Source organism: Siphateles boraxobius, unplaced genomic scaffold (assembly GCF_051911475.1).
Source record: "Siphateles boraxobius isolate OS27281-9 unplaced genomic scaffold, OSU_SipBor_1 12, whole genome shotgun sequence".
In the NCBI taxonomy this organism is placed as follows: domain Eukaryota; kingdom Metazoa; phylum Chordata; class Actinopteri; order Cypriniformes; family Leuciscidae; genus Siphateles; species Siphateles boraxobius.
Window position 1 is genome coordinate 33,887,105 of NW_027508722.1, and position 20,396 is coordinate 33,907,500.

General features: G+C 43.5%; 1 protein-coding gene across 1 annotated transcript in view; it reads left to right on the top strand.

The window, feature by feature from the left end:
* The window catches only part of scn5lab (sodium channel, voltage gated, type V-like, alpha b), a 202,059-nt gene that overhangs the window by 23,826 nt on the left and 157,837 nt on the right, over window positions 1-20,396 (top strand). Inside the window, exons 2-3 of the mRNA XM_077219213.1 lie at window positions 6,150-6,457; window positions 11,498-11,616. Of these exons, the coding sequence (XP_077075328.1) occupies window positions 6,191-6,457; window positions 11,498-11,616 (386 nt within the window). The 5' untranslated portion in view covers window positions 6,150-6,190. The remainder of the gene's footprint in view (window positions 1-6,149; window positions 6,458-11,497; window positions 11,617-20,396) is intronic.

The window sequence follows — 20,396 nt, forward strand, 5'->3', positions numbered from 1 at the left end:
AATAAGTCATGACAACATATGTTTTTAAATTGCTTTAACTCATCAAAATAAGTTAAGAAGTTATACAAGATTCAACTCAATTTTAATGTGATTTGTTGAAATGAATTAAACATCCAAGTTCTTTGTACTTTAAAGCAGAAACTTTTTTTTTTTACAGTGAATATAATAAAAGAATAGTTTATGCAAAAATGAAAATTCTGCCATGTTGTACCGAACACAATTTGAAGTGACAAGCTCCAAAAATCAGCAAAAGTGCAACACAAAAAGTATTTTTTGACTGAAGTCTTCCTTTAAATGCACATTATTTTCTGTAAAATGTCAGCGTTAAATGAATTCAGATTCTGAAACGCAGCGCTTGCACACTCTTCTCTAGGGCATGCGCTTGCTCTTTCTCTCGCCGCTGACATTCTCATGCTTGTTTGCGTCTGGTCTGCATGAGGGACCTTTTATGATGTCATTTCTGATATGTCCCGCTGGTGGCAGAGACTGTACTGACATTTGACTTTGGCTCTGTAACTTCTCAGTGTCAAGTGTGCAGATAAGAGCCGTGACTTCATCTGGCCTCAAACCACAGCAAACTCATGACTAAAGCCTGAGGAATTCCCACCGCATCACATATTCCACTGTCAACATGACTGTCTCAATACATCTTATTTTAGTATACATTTATATTTTTTTTATTGCTTTTATTCATTTTTTTTAATTTCATATTTTCCATCTTCATTTGAATTTTTATTTTAGTAATTTTGTTGTGCTTTTTTGACTAAAATTAAAATGAAATAGACATTAAAAAAAGATGAAAAAAGCATTTTAGTTATTCATCTTAAACTAACAAAAAAAAGAAAACTTCATTAAGTTTACGGTTATTTTATTTACCCCCCCCCCCCCCCCCACACACACACACACACACAAATCTGATTTTATTTCTCGCAATTCTGGGATTGTTTGTACTCAAACCTTTTCAAAAATGCGAAGGAAAAACTTTTCTGTTTTTAGTTCAACTTTGTTGTGTAAATGTACCTTTTATCTGCTCAATTCATCCGTGCACATTATTAGGAATAAAAAAAAAGTCCTCTTAATTTTTAATGAATGCTTATCATTTTGCTCGTAACTTAATGCATTTGAACAGCTTCATACATATATCCAGTGCTGCAGGTGACAACTGTTCATATATCAATAAATGTAATTGTAATAATCGTAGCACATACTGTGTGATGGTAATATGCACACACACACGGCTGACACCACTCATCCTCATTCATTGATGTTCTCTTGTTTGTTTGCCTGTGCGTCACGGCACCGCTCTGGCCTGGAACGGTCGGAGCCATTAAAACACACAGCCGTGATGTCAGTGACAAGCTGCTCTCCTTCGTCGGCATCAGACGTTTGTTTCGGCAGTCGCCCCCACAGCGTCCCGAGATGACCCCGAACCTCAGCGTCCCGAGATGACCCCGAATCTCAGCGTCCCGAGGTGACCCCGAATCTCAGCGTCCCGAGGTGACCCCGAATCTCAGAGTCCCGAGGTGACCATGAATCTCACCTTCCCGAGGTGACCCCGAATCTCAGCGTCCCGAGGTGACCCCGAATCTCAGCTTCCCAAGTTGACCCCGAATCTCAGCGTCCCGTGTTGACCCCGAATTGTGACCCCGAATCTCAGCGTCCCGAGGTGACCCCGAATCTCAGCGTCCCGAGGTGAACCCGAATCTCAGCGTCCCGAGGTGACCCCAAATCTCAGCGTCCCGAGGTGACCCCGAATCGTGACCCCGAATCTCAGCGTCCAGAGGTGACCCCGAATCTCAGCGTCCCCCGAATCTCAGCGTCCCGAGTTGATCCCGACTCGTGACCCCGAATCTCAGCGTCCCGAGGTGTCCCCGAATCTTAGCGTCCCGAGGTGACTCCGAATCTCAGCGTCCCGAGATGACCCCGAATCTCAGCGTCCCGAGGTGTCCCTGAATCTCAGCGTCCCGAGGTGACCCTGAATCTCAGCTTCCCGAGGTGTCCCCGAATCTCAGCGTCCCGAGGTGACCCCGAATCTCAGTGTCCCGATGTGTCCCCAAATCTCAGCGTCCCGAGGTGACCCCGAATCTCAGCTTCCCGAGGTGTCCCCGAATCTCAGCATCCCGAGGTGACCCTGAATCTCAGCTTCCCGAGGTGTCCCCGAATCGCAGCGTCCCGACGTGACCCTGAATCTCAGCTTCCCGAGGTGTCCCCGAATCTCAGCGTCCCGAGGTGTCCCCGAATCTCAGCGTCCCGAGGTGACCCCAAATCTCAGCGTCCCAAGGTGTCCCCGAATCTCAGCGTCCCGAGGTGACCCCGAATCTCAGCGTCCCGAGGTGACCCCGAATCTCAGCGTCCCGAGGTGACCCCGAATCTCAGCGTCCCGAGGTGACCCCATATCTCAGCGTCCCGAGGTGTCCCCGAATCTCAGCGTCCCGAGGTGTCCCCGAATCTCAGCGTCCCGAGGTGACCCCGAATCTCAGCGTCCCGAGGTGACCCCGAATCTCAGCGTCCCGAGGTGTCCTCGAATCTCAGCGTCCCGAGGTGTCCCCGAATCTCAGCGTCCCGAGGTGACCCCGAATCTCAGCGTCCCGAGGTGTCCTCGAATCTCAGCGTCCCGAGGTGTCCCCGAATCTCAGCGTCCCGAGGTGACCCCGAATCTCAGCGTCCCGAGGTGTCCCCGAATATCAGCGTTCCGAGGTGACCCCGAATCTCAGCGAGGTGACCCCGTGACCCCGAATCTCAGCGTCCCGAGGTGTCCCCGAATCTCAGCGCTCGTTTAGTTGCTACCGTCTCAGATGCAGGGATGCTGTCTAGAAAAATGAGACAAACTCAACATGTTCACTGCAAAAGCATTTACTCAATCAGTATCTTTTATTTGTAAAAATTTCCATCCATCCATCATCCTTCCATTCATACTTCCATCCATCCATCATCCTCCCATCCATCCTTCCATCCATCCATCCATCCATCATCTTTCCATCCTTCCATCCATCTATTATCCATCCATCCTTCCTTCCATCCATCCATCATCCTTCCATCCTTCCATCCATCCATCCATCCATCATCCTTCCATCAATCATCCATACATCCATTGTCCATCCATCCATCCATCCATACATCATCCTCCCATCCATCCTCCCATCCATCCTTCCATCCATCCTTCCATCCATCCATCCTTCCATCCTTCCATCCATCCATCCATCCTTCCATCCATCCTTCCATCCATCCATCCTTCCATCCATTATCCATCCATTATCCATCCATTATCCATCCTTCCTTCCAATTATACTAATTAAATACCTGTACATGGGCTATTTTAAGGCATACGATCATTTCTCATTTTATTTGAATTGCATTAAAATATATATATATATATATATATATATATATATATATATATATATATATATATCATTTGAATGCAATTCAATATATAATGTATATATATGTGTGTGTATATATATATATATATATATATATAAAGAATGTACAGTCAGTAAAGAAATTAAAATGCCTGTAATCTATGTAATGCGTCATTAAAATTCAGACAAAGTGAACCTCAACATCTTGCTCTGAATAATGTGTCAATTTGAATATGTGTGTGGGTGCAAATGCTGAGTTTCAGGGCCACAGAACAAGCCTGAGACGTTCGTCTAGTGCTGTTAAAGCATGACGCTGCAGGGTCTCTCTCTCTCTCTCTCTCTCTCTGTCTCTCACTCTCAAAGGGAAAGTCGCAGTCAGAAATTTTGCTGCGAGGCGAGAAAACAATTCTGGCATGTTGGGTTTTTGTTCGGTTCCACTGGACACAATGTGGGCTCTGCGGCCTTCCGGGCCAAGCGTTTCTGAAGTGGTATGGAAATAAAGACTGGGGTTATTCTCAGTGCTCAGACTGAGGACTGACTTTTGGAAATCTGTTTAACCCCTCGTTGGTGGCAGTGCAAGAACATTCATCATGAATGATTCTCAATGTGATTGACATGGTTTCTTACTCGTCCAAATCAAGATTTCACACTCAAGTCTTTAAATTATCAGCTGTAATTGAAGCTGTTTACTATACGTTATGCACATGTTAAAAGAAAATTGAACACAACTGAATGCCATACTGCATTAAACTAAACTATGCAAGTGGATCCTTGTCTTAACCTGTCTGTGACAAATCTTGCTTTGTATTTGTGCAAATTTTAGTTTTTGTATGGTACATAAAAACAAAGTCCTAACCAACAGGGTTATTATATAAGTACATGTATATGAGTAATATATAAAAAAACATAAATAAAAGAAAATGTAGAAATGTTTTCTTTGCTGAAATAAGTTTAAGTTGGAGCATTAAAATTATTAACTGGAAATCAATAAAAACTGAAATAAAATAATGCAAAACTAAATGGTAATATTTATAACAACAAAAACTAATGAAAATGACAAAAGTGCATAACAAAATAGCTAAAAACTTAAACTAAGAATATAAAATTAATAATTGGAAATAAATAAAAAAACGTGCATCATTAAAAAAAACTAAATTAAGCTAAAATTAAAATGAACTGAAAATAATAAAATTGCTAACTGGAAATAAACAAACTTTTTTTGAAAAAAATATTTTTTTTTCAAACAGAATATTTTTTTATAAAGCGAATGAAAATAACAAAAGTGCATAAATATATATATATATATATATATATATATATATATATATATATATATATATATATAAGAACAGAAAATATAGAAATAAAAGATTATTCTAAATATGAATAAAACTATAAATAATTGTAAAATATCAGTGCGACTCATGAAAATACATCTACTGTGGTCCAGCGAAACCTTTTCCATAATTCCCTCCATTGACGGGTCTGTAGCGTCGTCGCTCAGCTCTGATAATAACTAAACATGAGAGCTGAACGTTTAGACCAAACATCTGATTCAGGTATCAAGGAGCCACTTGTTGAAACTCTGTGCCATTGTTTCAGCTCAAACATAGCAGAGATTTTAGAGTTTCAATGTGCAGATGTTCCCATTGTGCTCTCGCTCCACACCGCATGCTTGAGCAGATGAAAATGATCTCTCGTCCAATCACTCAATCCAGCGCAGGAACAGATGGCCCGATCTGCGTTAAAGCACTCGCTCACACTTACACTCTGGATAATAGTATCTTTTTATTTGCAGACACGTTCGAGAGCCATATTCGTGTGTTGGGTTCTCAGACCAGCTGTCAAACACAGAGGAATGAGTATCGAAACATTCGTATCGAACCCCAAACAAGGTTCTGATGTTTCATGAACAGACAAAAACTAGCAGTGAAACTCTTAGAGAAAAAAACTCTTTTAGGCAGTAACAGAGAGTCGTTGGTCTTTTGATACAATTTTGTATTTATTCTAAAACATTTCTTTAGAATGTTCTTATCTTTTTTTGTTTTGTTAAGATTGTTCTGAGAACAAAAACGGTTGAAGAATTTGAATTCCTGAAAAGAATGTTCATAAATAAACTTATACAGTAAATAAACTCCATATCATTCTAATATGCTGATTTTCTGCTCAAGAAACATTTCTCATTATTATCAATGTTGAAAACAGTTCATATTTTTGTGGAAACTGTGATACACGACCATTTAAAAGTGTATTCAGTAAGGACGCATTAAATTGATAAAAAGTGACAGTAAAGACATTTTTAAAGTTGCAAAAGATTATATTTCAAATAAATGCTGTTCTTTTGAACTTTCTATTCATCAAAGAATCCTGAAAAATAAAATGCATTACAGTTTCCACAAAAATATGAACTGTTTTCAACATTGATAATAATCATAAATGTTTCTTGATCATCATATCATACTGATTTCTGAAGGATCATGCGACACTGAAGACTGGAGTAATGATGCTGAAAATCAGCTTCGATCACAGGAATAAATTACATTTTACTATATATTCACAGCTGTTTTACATTGTAATAATTTTTCACAGTATTTTTGATTAAATCAATGCATCCTTAATGAGCAGAACTGACTTTCTTAATAAATCCAAACTTTTCATCTCCATATGGCAAACACTCAAAAAGCCCAAATTATCTGATTTGCTTTCCACTTTAGATGGAAATTATGATAAAAATTTGAAACTTCAGTGAAATGTACCTGAGAATAATCCGTCCCTCTTTCCCTCCAGCGGTGAAGTAAGCAGTTGCACAGGAGGCTCAGGATGAGAAGATGGCAGCCATACTGTTTCCACCGGGTCCTGACAGTCTTCACCGGTTCACTCGCGAGTCCCTGGCTGGAATCGAGCAGCGGATCGTCGAGGAGAAGGCCCGCAATGCCAAGGAGTACAAGGAGGACCTGGGAGACGTGGAGACGCCCAAGTCCCGGGCCGACCTGGAGGCCGGGAAACAGCTCCCGCGAATCTTTGGAGACATTCCTTCTGGACTGGTGGGCGTCCCTCTGGAGGACATCGATCCGTTTTACTTCCAGAGCAAGAGAGTGAGTGTATCGCCCAGATCTCTGGAAAATGTGTGTCTTTATGAAAATGCATTGTGTTTATCGTGCAATTTATACGCGAAAATACGTAAGTTTTTTACGTGCATACTGGTGGTGGTTGAGGAGAGATTCCCTGATATGATTGTAAAGCGCTTTGGGTGTACAGTAGTACATATGAAAGCGCTATATAAATGCCTCATTCATTCATTAATGCATTCATATGATACACAGTTTTTGTGTGCATATGATACGCACTTCATTGCGTGTAATACACACACTACTAATCCTACCCAAACGTATAATGCATACGTACCCCACACCGCTACTAAACCTACTCATTCGTATCATATGCATGTAAACATTTTCCGTGTATAAATTGCACGATAAACACAATATGCTCTATAGAGACGCATTTAGTGTGACCGGGTTGCCATAGCATAGACCTGTACATGACATAGATGCTATTTTATATATGTGACCCTGGATCACAAAACCAGTCACAAAAGTCAATTTATACATCAGAATCATCTGAAATTCGAATAAATAAGCTTTCCATTGATGTATGGTTTGTTAGTAGAGGACAATATTTGGCCGAGATACAACCATCTGAACATCTGGAATTAGAGAGTGCAAAGAAATCGAAACATTGAGAAAATCGCCTTTAAAGTTGTGCATTTATGTGCAATATTTATCGCAATTTTGCTGCACCCACTCACTTTTTATTTTAAATATATATATATATATATATATATGTATATATATATACGGTAGGAAATTTACAAAATATTTTCATGGAACTTGATATTTACTCAATATTCTAATGATTTTTGGCATAAAAGAAAAATCTATAATTTTGTCCCATACAATGTATTTTTTGCTATTGCCACAAATATACCCGTGTGACATGTGACTGGTTTTGTGGTTCAAGGTCACAAATGGATTTGCTGTTGAGACCCAGCAAAAAAATTTGTGTTTAAAAGACTTCTAATAGACGTCCAAACACAGCCTAGGCTAAACCAAGGCAAAATTTGGGCTGTCAGAGAAAATTTTATTTAGATGTCTAAACCATCGCCCAAGAATAGACTAGACATCAATTAGATTACATGTCAAAGAAATTAAACCAAACTCCTTGTAATCACTGTTTATTTTGCTTACATGATGGAATATCATACATCTCGCAAGTTATTTTGCCAAAAACGACATGTAACCAAATTCACCAAATTGCTGAGTATTTCCTCCTTAAAACTGCAGTGAACCAAAGACAGTCTCAAAAACACGCTTTGAAATCGCCGGTGTTTCTGACGTCACAAACTACCTTGTAACCAATCAGATCAACGTGTGATCGTCAACGAGTAGATCTCTGAGTGAGTGGAGGCGGGGCTCATTTGCATATTCATAGAACCACGGATACTAAATGAGGCAAGGGTGTCGAGTTACATTCAAGACATTTTAAGGCATAATGTTTTTTTTTCAAGGGAAAAATGTTTAAATATTTAATATTGGTGATTAAAGATGAGTTTTAAAGAATAGAATTGACTACACAGGGACTTAAGCAAAAAGTAGATCTTTGGCAACAAACTTTCGATGATGCCTTAATGAATTTCATAAAAGAAAAAAGGGCGTATATCATTAAAACAACAGCAGGATTTCTAACAACCTTGTTGCAGTGCAGTGTACCGTGGTACGAAAGGTTTAAGTTTTAGTAAAACAAAATAATGTCCGTCAGTAAAGGCCAGCTGATGTATTTGCTACAGGAATAGCACAGATGAATAGCATGAGTCAGGGAGCCGCTGTTAATGCGACCGCTGCTGCGCTGGCTTCTCTCGCACAAGCTCCTGCTTTCACAAGCAGACAAATCTCCATTTCTATGGATTTCAGCTCAAAGTTTTGACTCAAAACTCCTTTTAAATGCCATTTTCAGTGGGTAAATGTGGCCTGTTTAGACTTTTCTAAGCCGTTAAGAAAGATGAATTGACACTAAACAGGACTTCTTCTATTAAAGGCCCAAAAGTTTCGCTTCTCCCTTTGATATTTTTGCAAGCCCATAGAGAAAAGAAATCATTATAAGTAATTTTTATATTTCTTAAGCCCCATTCGCACAGGATTAGTTGTGAATCCAGAGCACATGACCTTACATAACAGCCGCATCTAGACTTAATAATACTCAGACGTCAATGATAATTTAATAACAGTTGCTAAAATATATATTGCCTATATCTTGTTGACTTTCAGTGTCCTGATCGTGAGCTTTTTTTTTCTCCTTTTTTCTTCATTGTCACGATCAAGTTTCGTTTTCATTGTTCCCATCACTGTTTTCCTGAGTTCTAGTTGCTAGTTTGTTTCCATGGTTTCTGATTAAGTTGCGCACCTGTTTCTGGTTTCATTGATTATCCCTGTGTGTATTTAAGCCCTCAGTTCTTTCTGTTCATTGTTCGGTGTCGTTTATGTGGCTGTGCTTACTTTTGTTACTTGTTTAATCATCCGTCATCGTGCAATTATTACAGCCACAGCATGACATTAAATCATCATAAAATGAGATATCATTCAAACACTCAAAATTCAACCTGTGAAAACCATTTTGAAATTGAACATTGCGTTACTATGGAACGGCACTTTTTAGTGGCTCAATTTTTGTGATATCAACACGACTTGATTAGACAAATGGCTTTGATTTTCTAGCAATTTTAGAGGCAACATTCTCCAAAAAAAAGAAGAATGAGAAGTCAAGTCATTTATTTATATAACACTTTATACTTTTCAATAACAGTGTCAATGCTGCAAAGTAAAATTCAAATTTGTTCAAAACTCAATTCAATTCAAATGTTGGTTCTCACCGGTTAGTGTGAGCAATTCAATTACTAATATTACTCATTCTAAATATGAATCAATTTTAAACTCATTAAATCACCATAAACAGGTAAAATAACAGTGTTAATGTTGTAAAATTCATCAATCATGAAACAAAATTAATTTCAGCTTTAAAGCAGCTCTACAGAAGACAAAAGTGTCATTATTTTCAGTTCAATGTTGATTCAGATCAGTTCCATAATAGTCTTGAGTTGCAACATTAATTTAACTTTGTTTAAATTATTAAACAAATTAAATTCAGCTCTATACAAGACAATAGAGTTATAATTCAGCACAGTTCAGTGTCAATGTTGAAAAGTTAAGTTCAAACTTAGTTTGAACTGAACTTTGTTCAAAACTCAATTCAGTTCAAAACTTTTCTTCTTATCCGAGAGTGTCTGTGCTGTTAATTGCCAATATTACGTAATAATAATTATTTTAAACCCATAAAATCACCATCAGTACGACTAGTGCACTTTATTAGAAGTCTTCTGAATTCATCTGACAAAAAGACAGAAATTTAGGTCGTTCACTTATAAAACCCTGCTTTTGGCCTAAGGCCTCAAATCTCATTCAAAGCTTGAAGAATCTACTAGATAACTCCTTTTGTGTTTTTGAGCAACACGAGGGTGAGTAGATGATGACAGACCTTTCAGTTTTGAGTTAACGATTGCTTTAATGTAATTTCCCATTGTGGTAGATGCATTGTGTGTTTATTTACTTCTTAATGGCGTAAGGCATTGTTTAAAGCTTGGCAGGCTTGGATTTCCCTCTGCCCTCTCTTTCTTGTTGTGTTATTCTCCAAATCTGCTCATGTGGACCTGCAGTTGGCAGATGATATCCCAGAGGAAACGTGAGGAAAGTGGAAACAAACACAGGCAAAAATTTGCCCTAGATGTTACATAAGAATAGAGAACATAAGGGTGGAGAAAGCAAACTATTTAGAGAGGTTACAAAGGCCACGACGCCGACTTTAGCAAAGATGCCACGCGATGAAAGGGCTTCGCCAGTCGTAGCGCTAAAACATGCTGACCCTGAAGCTGCCCGCCTGCAATTATTCTTTACGCCGTGACTCCTCGCATTATTTATGTGATGGGGAGATGGCATAAATCGAGGGGGCCATGAATCCTGGGAAACCGAAGGCGTGTTTGTGCAGCGCAGGGAGAGAAACGCTCAAGCGTGGCGACAGACGAGAGTCCCGCGAGAGACATGACGCTCCCGCTGAGCACTGTAGTAATGTATTTGCGTGTTGTGTGCACTCCTGAGTATTGCTTCCTGCTTTATCATTATAATTACTGTTTGTTTGAAAAATGCATTCATGTACTCGTACAGAAATGGTCCATGGTAACCGTCGTTTGAAGGAAGGATGTATTCAATTAATCAAAGAATTCTAAAAATGTATCAAATGATTTCTCAGATTAGAATGATTTCTGAAGGATCATGTGACACTGAAGACTGGAGTAATGATGCTGAAAATCACAGGAATAAATTATATTTTTCAATATATTCACATGGAAAACAGCTATTTTAAATTGTAATAATATTTCACATTTTACTGTATTTTATCTAAATCAAATTAATGCAGCTTTGTTGATCAGAAGAGTCAACCCCAAATATTTGAAAGCTTTTATAAAAGTAATCTGGTAACACTTTACAATAAGGTTCATTAGTTAACATTATGTATTAACTAAAATGAACTAACGATGAGCAATACATTTGTTACTGTATTTGTTAATATTTGTTAACGTTAGTTATTCAAAATACAGCTGTTCATTGTTTCTTCATGTTAGTTCAGAGTGCATTAAATAATGCTAGCACAATTTTAATCAAGTATTAGTAAATGTTGAAATTAATCAAGATTAATAAATGCTCTATAAGTGCAGTTCATTATTAGCTCATGCTAACTAATGTAGATAACTAATGTTAACTAATGAACCTTATTATAAAGTTTTACCAGTAATCTAATGCTGTTTTCCTCTGCAAATGTGTTGGAAAGATACATTTATAATGTGCAGAACATTGGGCATTATTTAAGAAACAGGAGCTGATTTTTGTGTGTGTGTGTGTGTGCATATCGTTTAATACACCTTTTACAGGAATTCTTTCTGCTCATATTTCATAAATGTTTGAGGTTCATGTTATGTTTGATATTAAATGTCACTGGTGCTAACTAACCTTTCTCTTCTTTCTCAACAGACTTTTATAGTACTGAACAAAGGGAAGGCCATCTTCCGGTTTAGTGCCACATCTGCACTCTATATTTTTAGCCCTTTTCATCCCGTTAGAAGAGCATCAATAAGGATTTTAGTTCACTCATATCCTTTCTGCTGTGAATCCTGGAAGTCTGCTTTGATTGTGCATGAACGCTATATGACAATACAGAATGAGGATCATAGCAAGATTTCTAAAGCTATACTTTGCATTTTCAAAGTCTAGAGTTTAGACTTTCACCTAGACAGAATAGTTCATGAAATAAATAGCTTAGAAACACAAATGATTTCATCTCATATGTTTCTAGATAGCAGTGAGATGAAATGGAGAGCAAATGGAGAAAGTCTGCAATCAAAACCAGGGATTTCAGTTTGAACTCAAAAATTTCTCCCAAAATAAGAGTATTTGAGCAATGCAATCCACATAATTATATAAATGATACTCTTTGATCGTATCCTAACTAGTGGGTTTCCAAATTATAGTTAACTCTAATAGTTAAATAGTTACAACTAAAACCTTTAAAAGTATTTTCAGTGCTTGAAATAAAACAAACATTACCTGAAATAAAAAATATTTATGCATTTTTAGACTTTTAAAAACTTTTTTAGAAGCACTTCTCACTTTAATTTAGTTTAACTTGATGTACTAAAATAACATAAACAGAAATAAAAATGAATAAAAATTGTAAAAAACGCAACAAATTTACTACATTTTAAAAATGAAAACAGAAAATATAATAATAAAAACTATTTCAAAATATTAATAAAATATCTAGTGATATAACACTGTTCCAAACTTCGTGCAGCGTGACACAATAACAGCCAATTACATTTGATGTTTTTATATTCAACCAATGAGATTTCACAGTGGGCGGAGCCACTGAACAATGGATCAGTCCTGTTGTTCGCTGCATTACTGCATTGCACCGGGTTCGGGTGCAGTGTTTCTGATAGACTCATGTCTATTTTTATTTCTCCTAAAGACTTTTAAGAGAAACATCTGGCACAAAGTTAAATGTTGACAACCATATACTCTTCCCGCCAGCTTCTCTTCTCTCTGTCTGACATTCAAAGGCTATGCCAAGTATGAGGGTTGGTTGAACAAAGCCAAGTTCAGATGTCTGTGTTTTCCCAAAGCTCAGTCCTGCTATAAATACCCAGCGGCCCGGCCCGAGGTGTTAAGGAACATTGGGCTCGTGGACACTTTGCTGTTGTGGAGTTGATAAGCAGGTGAAGAGGGTTTCGGTGAAGGTGTTTCGCTGGTCGACTGCACCTCTCCATCACCTCACACGCCTTTTAGAGTCGGATAGGCCGTCACACACCCAGCCGGCCCGTATCGCTCTGAGTGGCGCCTCGACTGATAGAAAGCTACACACACTTCACTGAAGTACTGCCTAAAGCTGGGCTTTTCAATCTCTTCAGTCCCGCAAATATTATCATCCTCGTGTGAGGAAACCGTATCCTAAAATCTAAAAAGATGCTGTATATTTTCATGTATAAAGACCCAATTTATACCGTGACAAATTATAAATATGTGTAAAATATTATTTGGAATTTTTTTTTAATTTTTTTTTTAATATAATATATAGTTTATATAAATATAGTTCCCTTTCGTAGTCACTCCGAGTTACGTCGGATGACGACGAATGGGGGTTTCGCTTAGAACACCTATCGACTTCGAGTATTACAAAACGAGCCAATGGCGATGAAATGCCATGGGTCTGCGGAATTTGCATAGCGTATCTCCGCCCCACCGCGTGGGTATAAAGGAGGACGCCGGCAACATGCAGGTATGTTTTCGCTTCGGAGCCAAGAATATTTCTTCACTCCACAATCATCTCTGACTTCGCTCTATGAGACGAGCTCTCTCTCCGGTGTTGGTGTGACGGCGATCTGCAGCGAGCTCACAGTGCCTGCTGATCTGTGCAGTGATCTGCCAGTGTGTGTGTGTCTCCCTGTGCGCTTCAACATCGCGGAGTTTTTTTCTCCTCTCATAAAAGAGCTCGCACGCGGCACGTCTTTTTAAAGACGGCTCGCCCGTGCATTTCTGGTTGCAGCGGACTGGTATCGGACTCTGATGGGCACGAGCGCTGTCTAGTGTGTTTGGGCTTTGATCATGCTTGAACAGCGCTCGTGGATGACTCATGTTCTCTCTGGGAACGTGATCATCGCGTCATATATAGGTCGAGACTCGGTGAACTCGCAAGAGTGAGAGTCCCCTCATCCACTACCCGATCTTCGGCTGGTGGACAGGGTGACCTGAGGGTGTTGGTCTGGAACAAGGCGCCGACTCTGTGTCCACGCCCCAGCCCCCCCTCTTTAATGACGGTGCCCGCTAGCGAACTGATGATTCCACGAGTCTACCCTCGGGTGGCCCGTGTGTTTTCATTTGAAGCTACAGAGGATGATGCTGTGTCTGTAGCAGCATCACTAGGTGGGCTTGATTCTTCTGGAAATGACGACTCTTCACAGCTGCCACCCTTTGGTGTGCATACGGCTGTGCCTGAGTCTGATCCGGGGATGATGGCCATGCTTTCCCGGGACGATTGGTTTTTGGGTGAGGCCGCCGACGCGTCCACGGCAAACCCCAATATCTTTCCTCCCGGACGTGCATGATGAGTTCACGGGTCCTCTCGTTGGTCTCATCCGCCTTTCCTCCCCTCAGGGGCCGCTGCCCATGGGTACACTGGGGTTCCCCCGGTTGAACGCTCTGTTGCCATGCTACTGTGTCCTCAGAGTGCTTCCCGGCGCAATCCTAAGCACCCGTCCAAGCCTGTAGTTCTTTTCGTCACAGTATCTGTGGCGAAATCCTATAGTGCCACAGGACAGGCAGCTGCCTCACTGCATCCCGTGACCGTTCTGCTGGTCTACCTGACCCAGACGCTCATGGACATGCAGGAGGGCGGGACTGACCCGAGGCTCTTCAGTGAGCTGCGCGCCGCCACTGACCTTGCTCTCCGAGCGACGAAAGTGGCCGTACGCTCTCGGAGTCAGGTGATGTTCACCAGTTTGGGGCTGACCGGTCTGATGTGCAAGATGTCGGGCGGACCCGTCTGCTTGACACCCCCATCTCCCAGGTCGGCCTCTTCGGCGGTGCGGTTGAGTGCTTCTGCCCACAGTTCTCAACCGCCCGTGAGCAGATTGAGGTTATTCTGCCCGACGGCCCCGCCGTCCGCTCAGATCCCTCAGTCTGCCCACCGCCGAAGGCTCCCTCCCACGGTTCCAACCCCGCCCGTTCACCCGGGCCTGGCTCTGGAAGACCGTAGGGGGATGCCACAGCCCTCTCCAGCCCCGCACCCCGCTAAACGCCGGGTTAAGCGGCACTTTTGAGATGGGCTGCTCAGAGATGAGACTCAGTTCTGTCCAGGAGTTGGTAGCAGGGCCACTCCTTTCCCCGGTGGAGGGCTGGGGAAGAATCCTTATTCAGGAAGAACTGACTCTCTCCTCTCTGAGCATACAGAGTTCTCGGACGACACAGAGCGCCGCCCACAAGCCGTGCTCTCCTCTTCCCCCTCTGCCCCAGAGGTGGTTGACACGGCGTGCCGTCCACGGACCGTTTCGCCCCTGTCCCCCTCTGTCGCCAGACCCCTGACAGAGCAGGCCCCCGTGGAACGCTGGTCCTTCCCTGGCCTCCTCTGTCAGGGTGCGGTTATGACCTTGCCCCCACACCGGGCCGCTATGCCGCCCTCGTCTGGGCTGGTCATTTCCGCTTCGCTGCACCACCGGGGGGACGTCTGTGGTTCTTCACTCCGCTGGCACAGTTGGGAGCCTGCACTAGAGCTCCCTATCTGTTCCGCTGGGTCGTGCAAACCATCGGCTCGGCTTTGCGATTCAGTTCGCACGGTCTCCTCCCGGCTTCACGGGAGTCCGCTCCACTTTCGTCGGTGGCTATGCCCCTATCATGAGAGCGGAAGTTGCTCCCTACTGGCGAAGGGTGCGATTGAGACTGTCCCTCCAGCCGAGATGAGGTCCGGGTTAACAGTCCCTACCTCATTGTCCCGGAGAAGTCTGGTGGGTTACGGCCAATCCTGGACCTATGCATCTGAACCGCTCCCTTCTCAGGCTGCCGTTCAAGATGCTCCTGGCCAAACGCATTTCTGGATGTGTGCGGCCACAGGATTGGTTTGCAGCGATCGACCTGAAGGACGCCTACTCTTACGTCTCCGTTCTCCTTCGACTCAGACCGTACCTACGTTCTGCTGTCAGGGCGCGCGCATGTCAGTACGCTGTTCTCCCATTCGGGCTAGCCCTGTCTCCTCGCGCCTTCACAAGGTTGTTGAGGCAGCCCTTGTTCCTCAATGGGAACACGGGGTTCGCATCCTGAACTATCTCGGTGACTGGCTGTCTTAAGCTCACTCCTGAGACCAGGTTTGTGAATACAGGGACCCAGTGCTCCGGCACCTAGCTCGTCTGGGCCTTCGGGTCAACTGGGAAAGGAGTAACTTTGCCCCGTGCAGGGGAGCTCTTTCTCGGCATGGACTTGGTCGCCTTCTCCACTCAGCCATTAAACAAGAGTGCGGTCCCACTGAAATTGTTTCAGAGGCTCCTGGGGCATATGGCATCTGCAGCTGCGGCAACGCCGCTCGGATTGCTTCATATGAGACCGCTTCAGCTGTGGCTTCGCGATCGAGTCCCGAGGTGGGCATGGCATCATGGCACGCTCCGAGTTACAGTAACTCCGACCTGTCGTCAGACCTTCACCCCGTGGTGGAACCTCAGTTTCTACGGGCCGGTGTTCCCCTAGAACGAGTTTCCAGGCATGTTGTTGTCTCCACAGATGCCTCTAACACGGGCTGAGGCGCCATGTGCAACGGACATGCTGCCGCGGGCTCCTGGACAGGACCCCAGCGCCTTCTGCTTGTCAATTGCCTCGAGTTGCTGGCAGTACGCCTTGCCCTGCACCGTTTCCTCCACGTTGCTCAGGGGTCAACACGTACTAGTCCGTTCAGACAATACCGCGACTGTAGCGTACATCAACCGTCAGGGTGGTCTACGCTCCCGCCGTATGTCGCAACTCGCACGCCACCTCCTCTTATGGGGTCAGAAGCACCTGAGGTCCCTTCGTGCTATCTACATTCCGGGAGATCGGAGCTTTGCAGCCGACGAGCTGTCACGGTTTCGGCCCATCTCCGGCGAATGGAGACTCCATCCCCAGTCGGTTCAGCTGATTTGGGACCAGTTCGGGGACGCACAGATCTGTTTGCCTCTCACGACTCGACCCATTGCGCCCTGTTCTATTCCCTGACCGAGGGCTCTCTCGGCACGGATGCACTGGCGCACAGCTGGCCGCGGGGCCTACGCAAATATGCGTTTCCCCCAGTGAGCCTTCTCGCACAGACCTTGTGCAAGATCAAGGAGGACGAGGAGCAGCTCATTCTGGTTGCGCCGTATTGGCCCACCCGGACCTGGTTCTCCGAACTGTTACTCCTCGCGACAGCACCTCCTTGGCCAATTCCTCTGAGGAAGGATCTCCTTTCTCAGAGACGGGGCACCCTTTGGCACCCTCGACCCGATCTCTGGAGGCTCCACGTGTGGCTCCTGGACGGGACGAGGCAGGTTTGAGTACCCTGCCACCAGCGGTGGCGGCTACCATCACTTCCGCTAGAGCATCGTCCACGAGACATGTCTATGCGTTGAAGTGGAACCTCTTCGTCAACTGGTGCTCTTCTCGTCGAGAAGACCCCAGGAGATGCTCGATCTCTGTCGTGCTTTCCTTCCTGCAAGATGGGTTGGAGCGTAGGCTGTCTCCCTCCACCCTGAAGGTGTATGTGGCCGCTATCGCCGCATATCACGAAGCAGTTCAAGGTAAGTCTCTGGGGAAGCATGACCTGATCGTCAGGTTCCTGAGAGGAGCGAGGAGACTGAATCCTCCTCGCCCTCCTCTCGTTCCCTCTTGGGACCCTTCAGTGGTCTTAAATACCCTGCAGAGGGCTCCCTTTGAGCCTCTGCAACCAGTTGAGCTTAAGTTCCTGTCTATGAAGACAGCGCTCCTGGTTGCATTGGCCTCCATCAAGAGGGTAGGGGACCTGCACGCATTCTCCGTTGACGAAGCGTGCCTGGAATTCGGGCCCGGTCACTCTCACGTGATCCTGAGACCCCGGCCCGGATATGTGCCCAAGGTTCCCAACACTCCCTTCCGGGACCAGGTGGTGGACCTGCAAGCGCTGCCCCGGGAGGAGGCAGACCCAGCCTTGGCACTGCTCTGTCCAGTACGCGCTCTCCGCGCTTACGTAGACAGAACGCAGTGTTTCAGGACCTCAGACCAGCTCTTTGTCTGTTATGGTGGGAGACTGAAGGGAAAGGCTCTCTCAAAGCAGAGGTTGTCTCACTGGATAGTGGACGCCATTGCTTTGGCTTACCTACAGCAAGGCCGACCGTGCCCCCTTGGTGTGACAGCCCACTCCACTCGGAGTGTGGCTTCCTCTTGGGCTCTAGCACATGGCGCCTCGCTGGCAGACATTTGTAGAGCTGCAGGCTGGGCGACACCCAACACATTCGCCAGATTCTATAATCTCCGAGTGGAGCCTGTGTCCTCTCGTGCTGGACCCGCTCAGGTGTCTTCGCTTGCTCGCCATTCCACTCCACGGACTGGATACGTGCGATTATTCCTCAGGTGAGCCTTCCTTTTTTGAAGCCCTGAGTTCCTCCTGCACTGTTGACGCTGGCGCCAGTGTCTATTGCCTGGGCGTCGGCTAGGTGCCTCCGTGTGCATGGTTCCTCCCTGAGTAACCCCCACATGTGTATTTCCACTGTAAGCCTCCTTGAGCATGTGTCTTTCCCTTGGCAGCCATCTTGCCCTCCTGGAGTTGAAAGTTGCCACCCCTCGGGCTGGTCACTCCAGTGTTCCTCCATATGTAGCCCTCCGGCCATATGTGTACCTTAAGTCCTCCCTACGGGTAGGCATGCTGCGGCATATCTCCTCTGAGATATGCTTCCCAGTGTACCTTGGTATTCCTGTGTTAAGTAGGACTCCTTCGTCTGTGCCAGTATCACGACAGGGGGATCAGACTTTCGCAGGGCACTGGAAGACAGCTGTGAAGGTGGCGTGATTTCACGGGGACCCCCATTCGTCGTCATCCGACGTAACTCGGAGTGACTACGAAAGGGAACGTCTCGGTTACGTATGTAACCCTCGTTCCCTGAGTAGGGAACGGAGACGTTACGTCTCCCTGCCACTTCCGCTGTACCGCTGGGCAGACGCCTGAGTTCAGTCTCGGCTCCTCAGCGAAGACATACCTGCATGTTGCCGGCGTCCTCCTTTATACCCACGCGGTGGGGCGGAGATACGCTATGCAAATTCCGCAGACCCATGGCATTTCATCGCCATTGGCTCGTTTTGTAATACTCGAAGTCGATAGGTGTTCTAAGCGAAACCCCCATTCGTCGTCATCCGACGTAACGTCTCCGTTCCCTACTCAGGGAACGAGGGTTACATACGTAACCGAGACGTTTTTATTATTTATGTATTTTAGTATAATTTTTGTTATTTATTTATTTGTGTATTTATGTAGTTATTTTAATATATATTTTTTTAATGTATTTATTTATTTTATTATTTTTATATTTTTTTATTATATATATATATATATATATATATATATATATATATATATATATAATTTATTTTATTATACATTTATTTATTAATTTTAATCTATTTTTTATTTAATATAATTTCTCATTATTTATTGATTACTTTTTTGATTTATTTTATTATCATGTTTCCTATTTATTTGTTTTTTTGTATATTTAGATTATTCATAATTTGTATTTATTTACTTATTTTAATGAATTCATTTGTTTATATATTTTTTATCTGTATTTTTATTATTTATGTATTTATTTTATCGTAGTTGTATTATATATTTATTTTAATCTATTTATTTATTTAGTTTAATTGTATTATTTATTTATTTTTACAATCTTTTTCTCTAAGCTTTTTCTGTGGTTCCTCTAGCGCTCTGTTTAAAAGCCCCTGGTCTGAAGCACGACACACACACACTCTAGTTTCAGTGTGTTGAAGGGCAGGCGGCACCTGTGACGACCCATACGAGAGTGTGTGTGATGCACTGGAGCGGTTCAATGTGTTCACTTTCAGGCGCCCACACAGACGACACACATCCGTGCTAATAGCAGATTTCCCGGGAGAGCCGAAGCCAGGAAACATGTTTGATTAACCAGTGGCACAAGAGCGCATTCATGCGACGCAGACTTCGAGAGAGAGAGAGAGAGGGCCAAATGACACGCTGAAGTGATTGGGCTCATTAGAAAAATCTCAAAATCAGACACAACCACAAAACAAGTCCTTGGATGAAACGGAGACTCCCGAGGCTTTTCCCAGAGCTGACAGGCTGTTGTTGTGTATCACTGAACTCAGAAGATTGAGAGTTCAGCACTCGAGATAACTAACTAACAGATGCGACTCAACAAGTTTCAATTTGTCTGTTCACAATGAAAGTGACGTAGCCTGGCAAGCCAGACCCACATCAAGATGTTAGGTCTGGGAACTCACCATTGGCAGCGCTCAATCCGAGGGGCGGGATAAACGTTGTCTTTCAAATTCCCTCTGCAACCAATAGGATAGCGCTGTAACGAACGGTTGTGGCTGAGTGAGTCCCGTGCGTTTTCCAATCAGCGGAGCTAGTTGATATATTAAAGGGATAGTTCACCCAAAAATGTAAATTCTGTCAGTATTTACTCTCCCTCATGTTGTTCCAACCCCGAAAGACCTTCGTTCATCTTCGGAACACGAATTAAGATATTTTTGATGAAATCTGAGAGCTGGATCACTCCTCCATAGGCATCTTGAGGGATTGAAACTTGCCGGCCTCGAAAAGTTATTAAAGACATCGTTAAAATAATCCAAGTGACTACAGTGGCTCAAT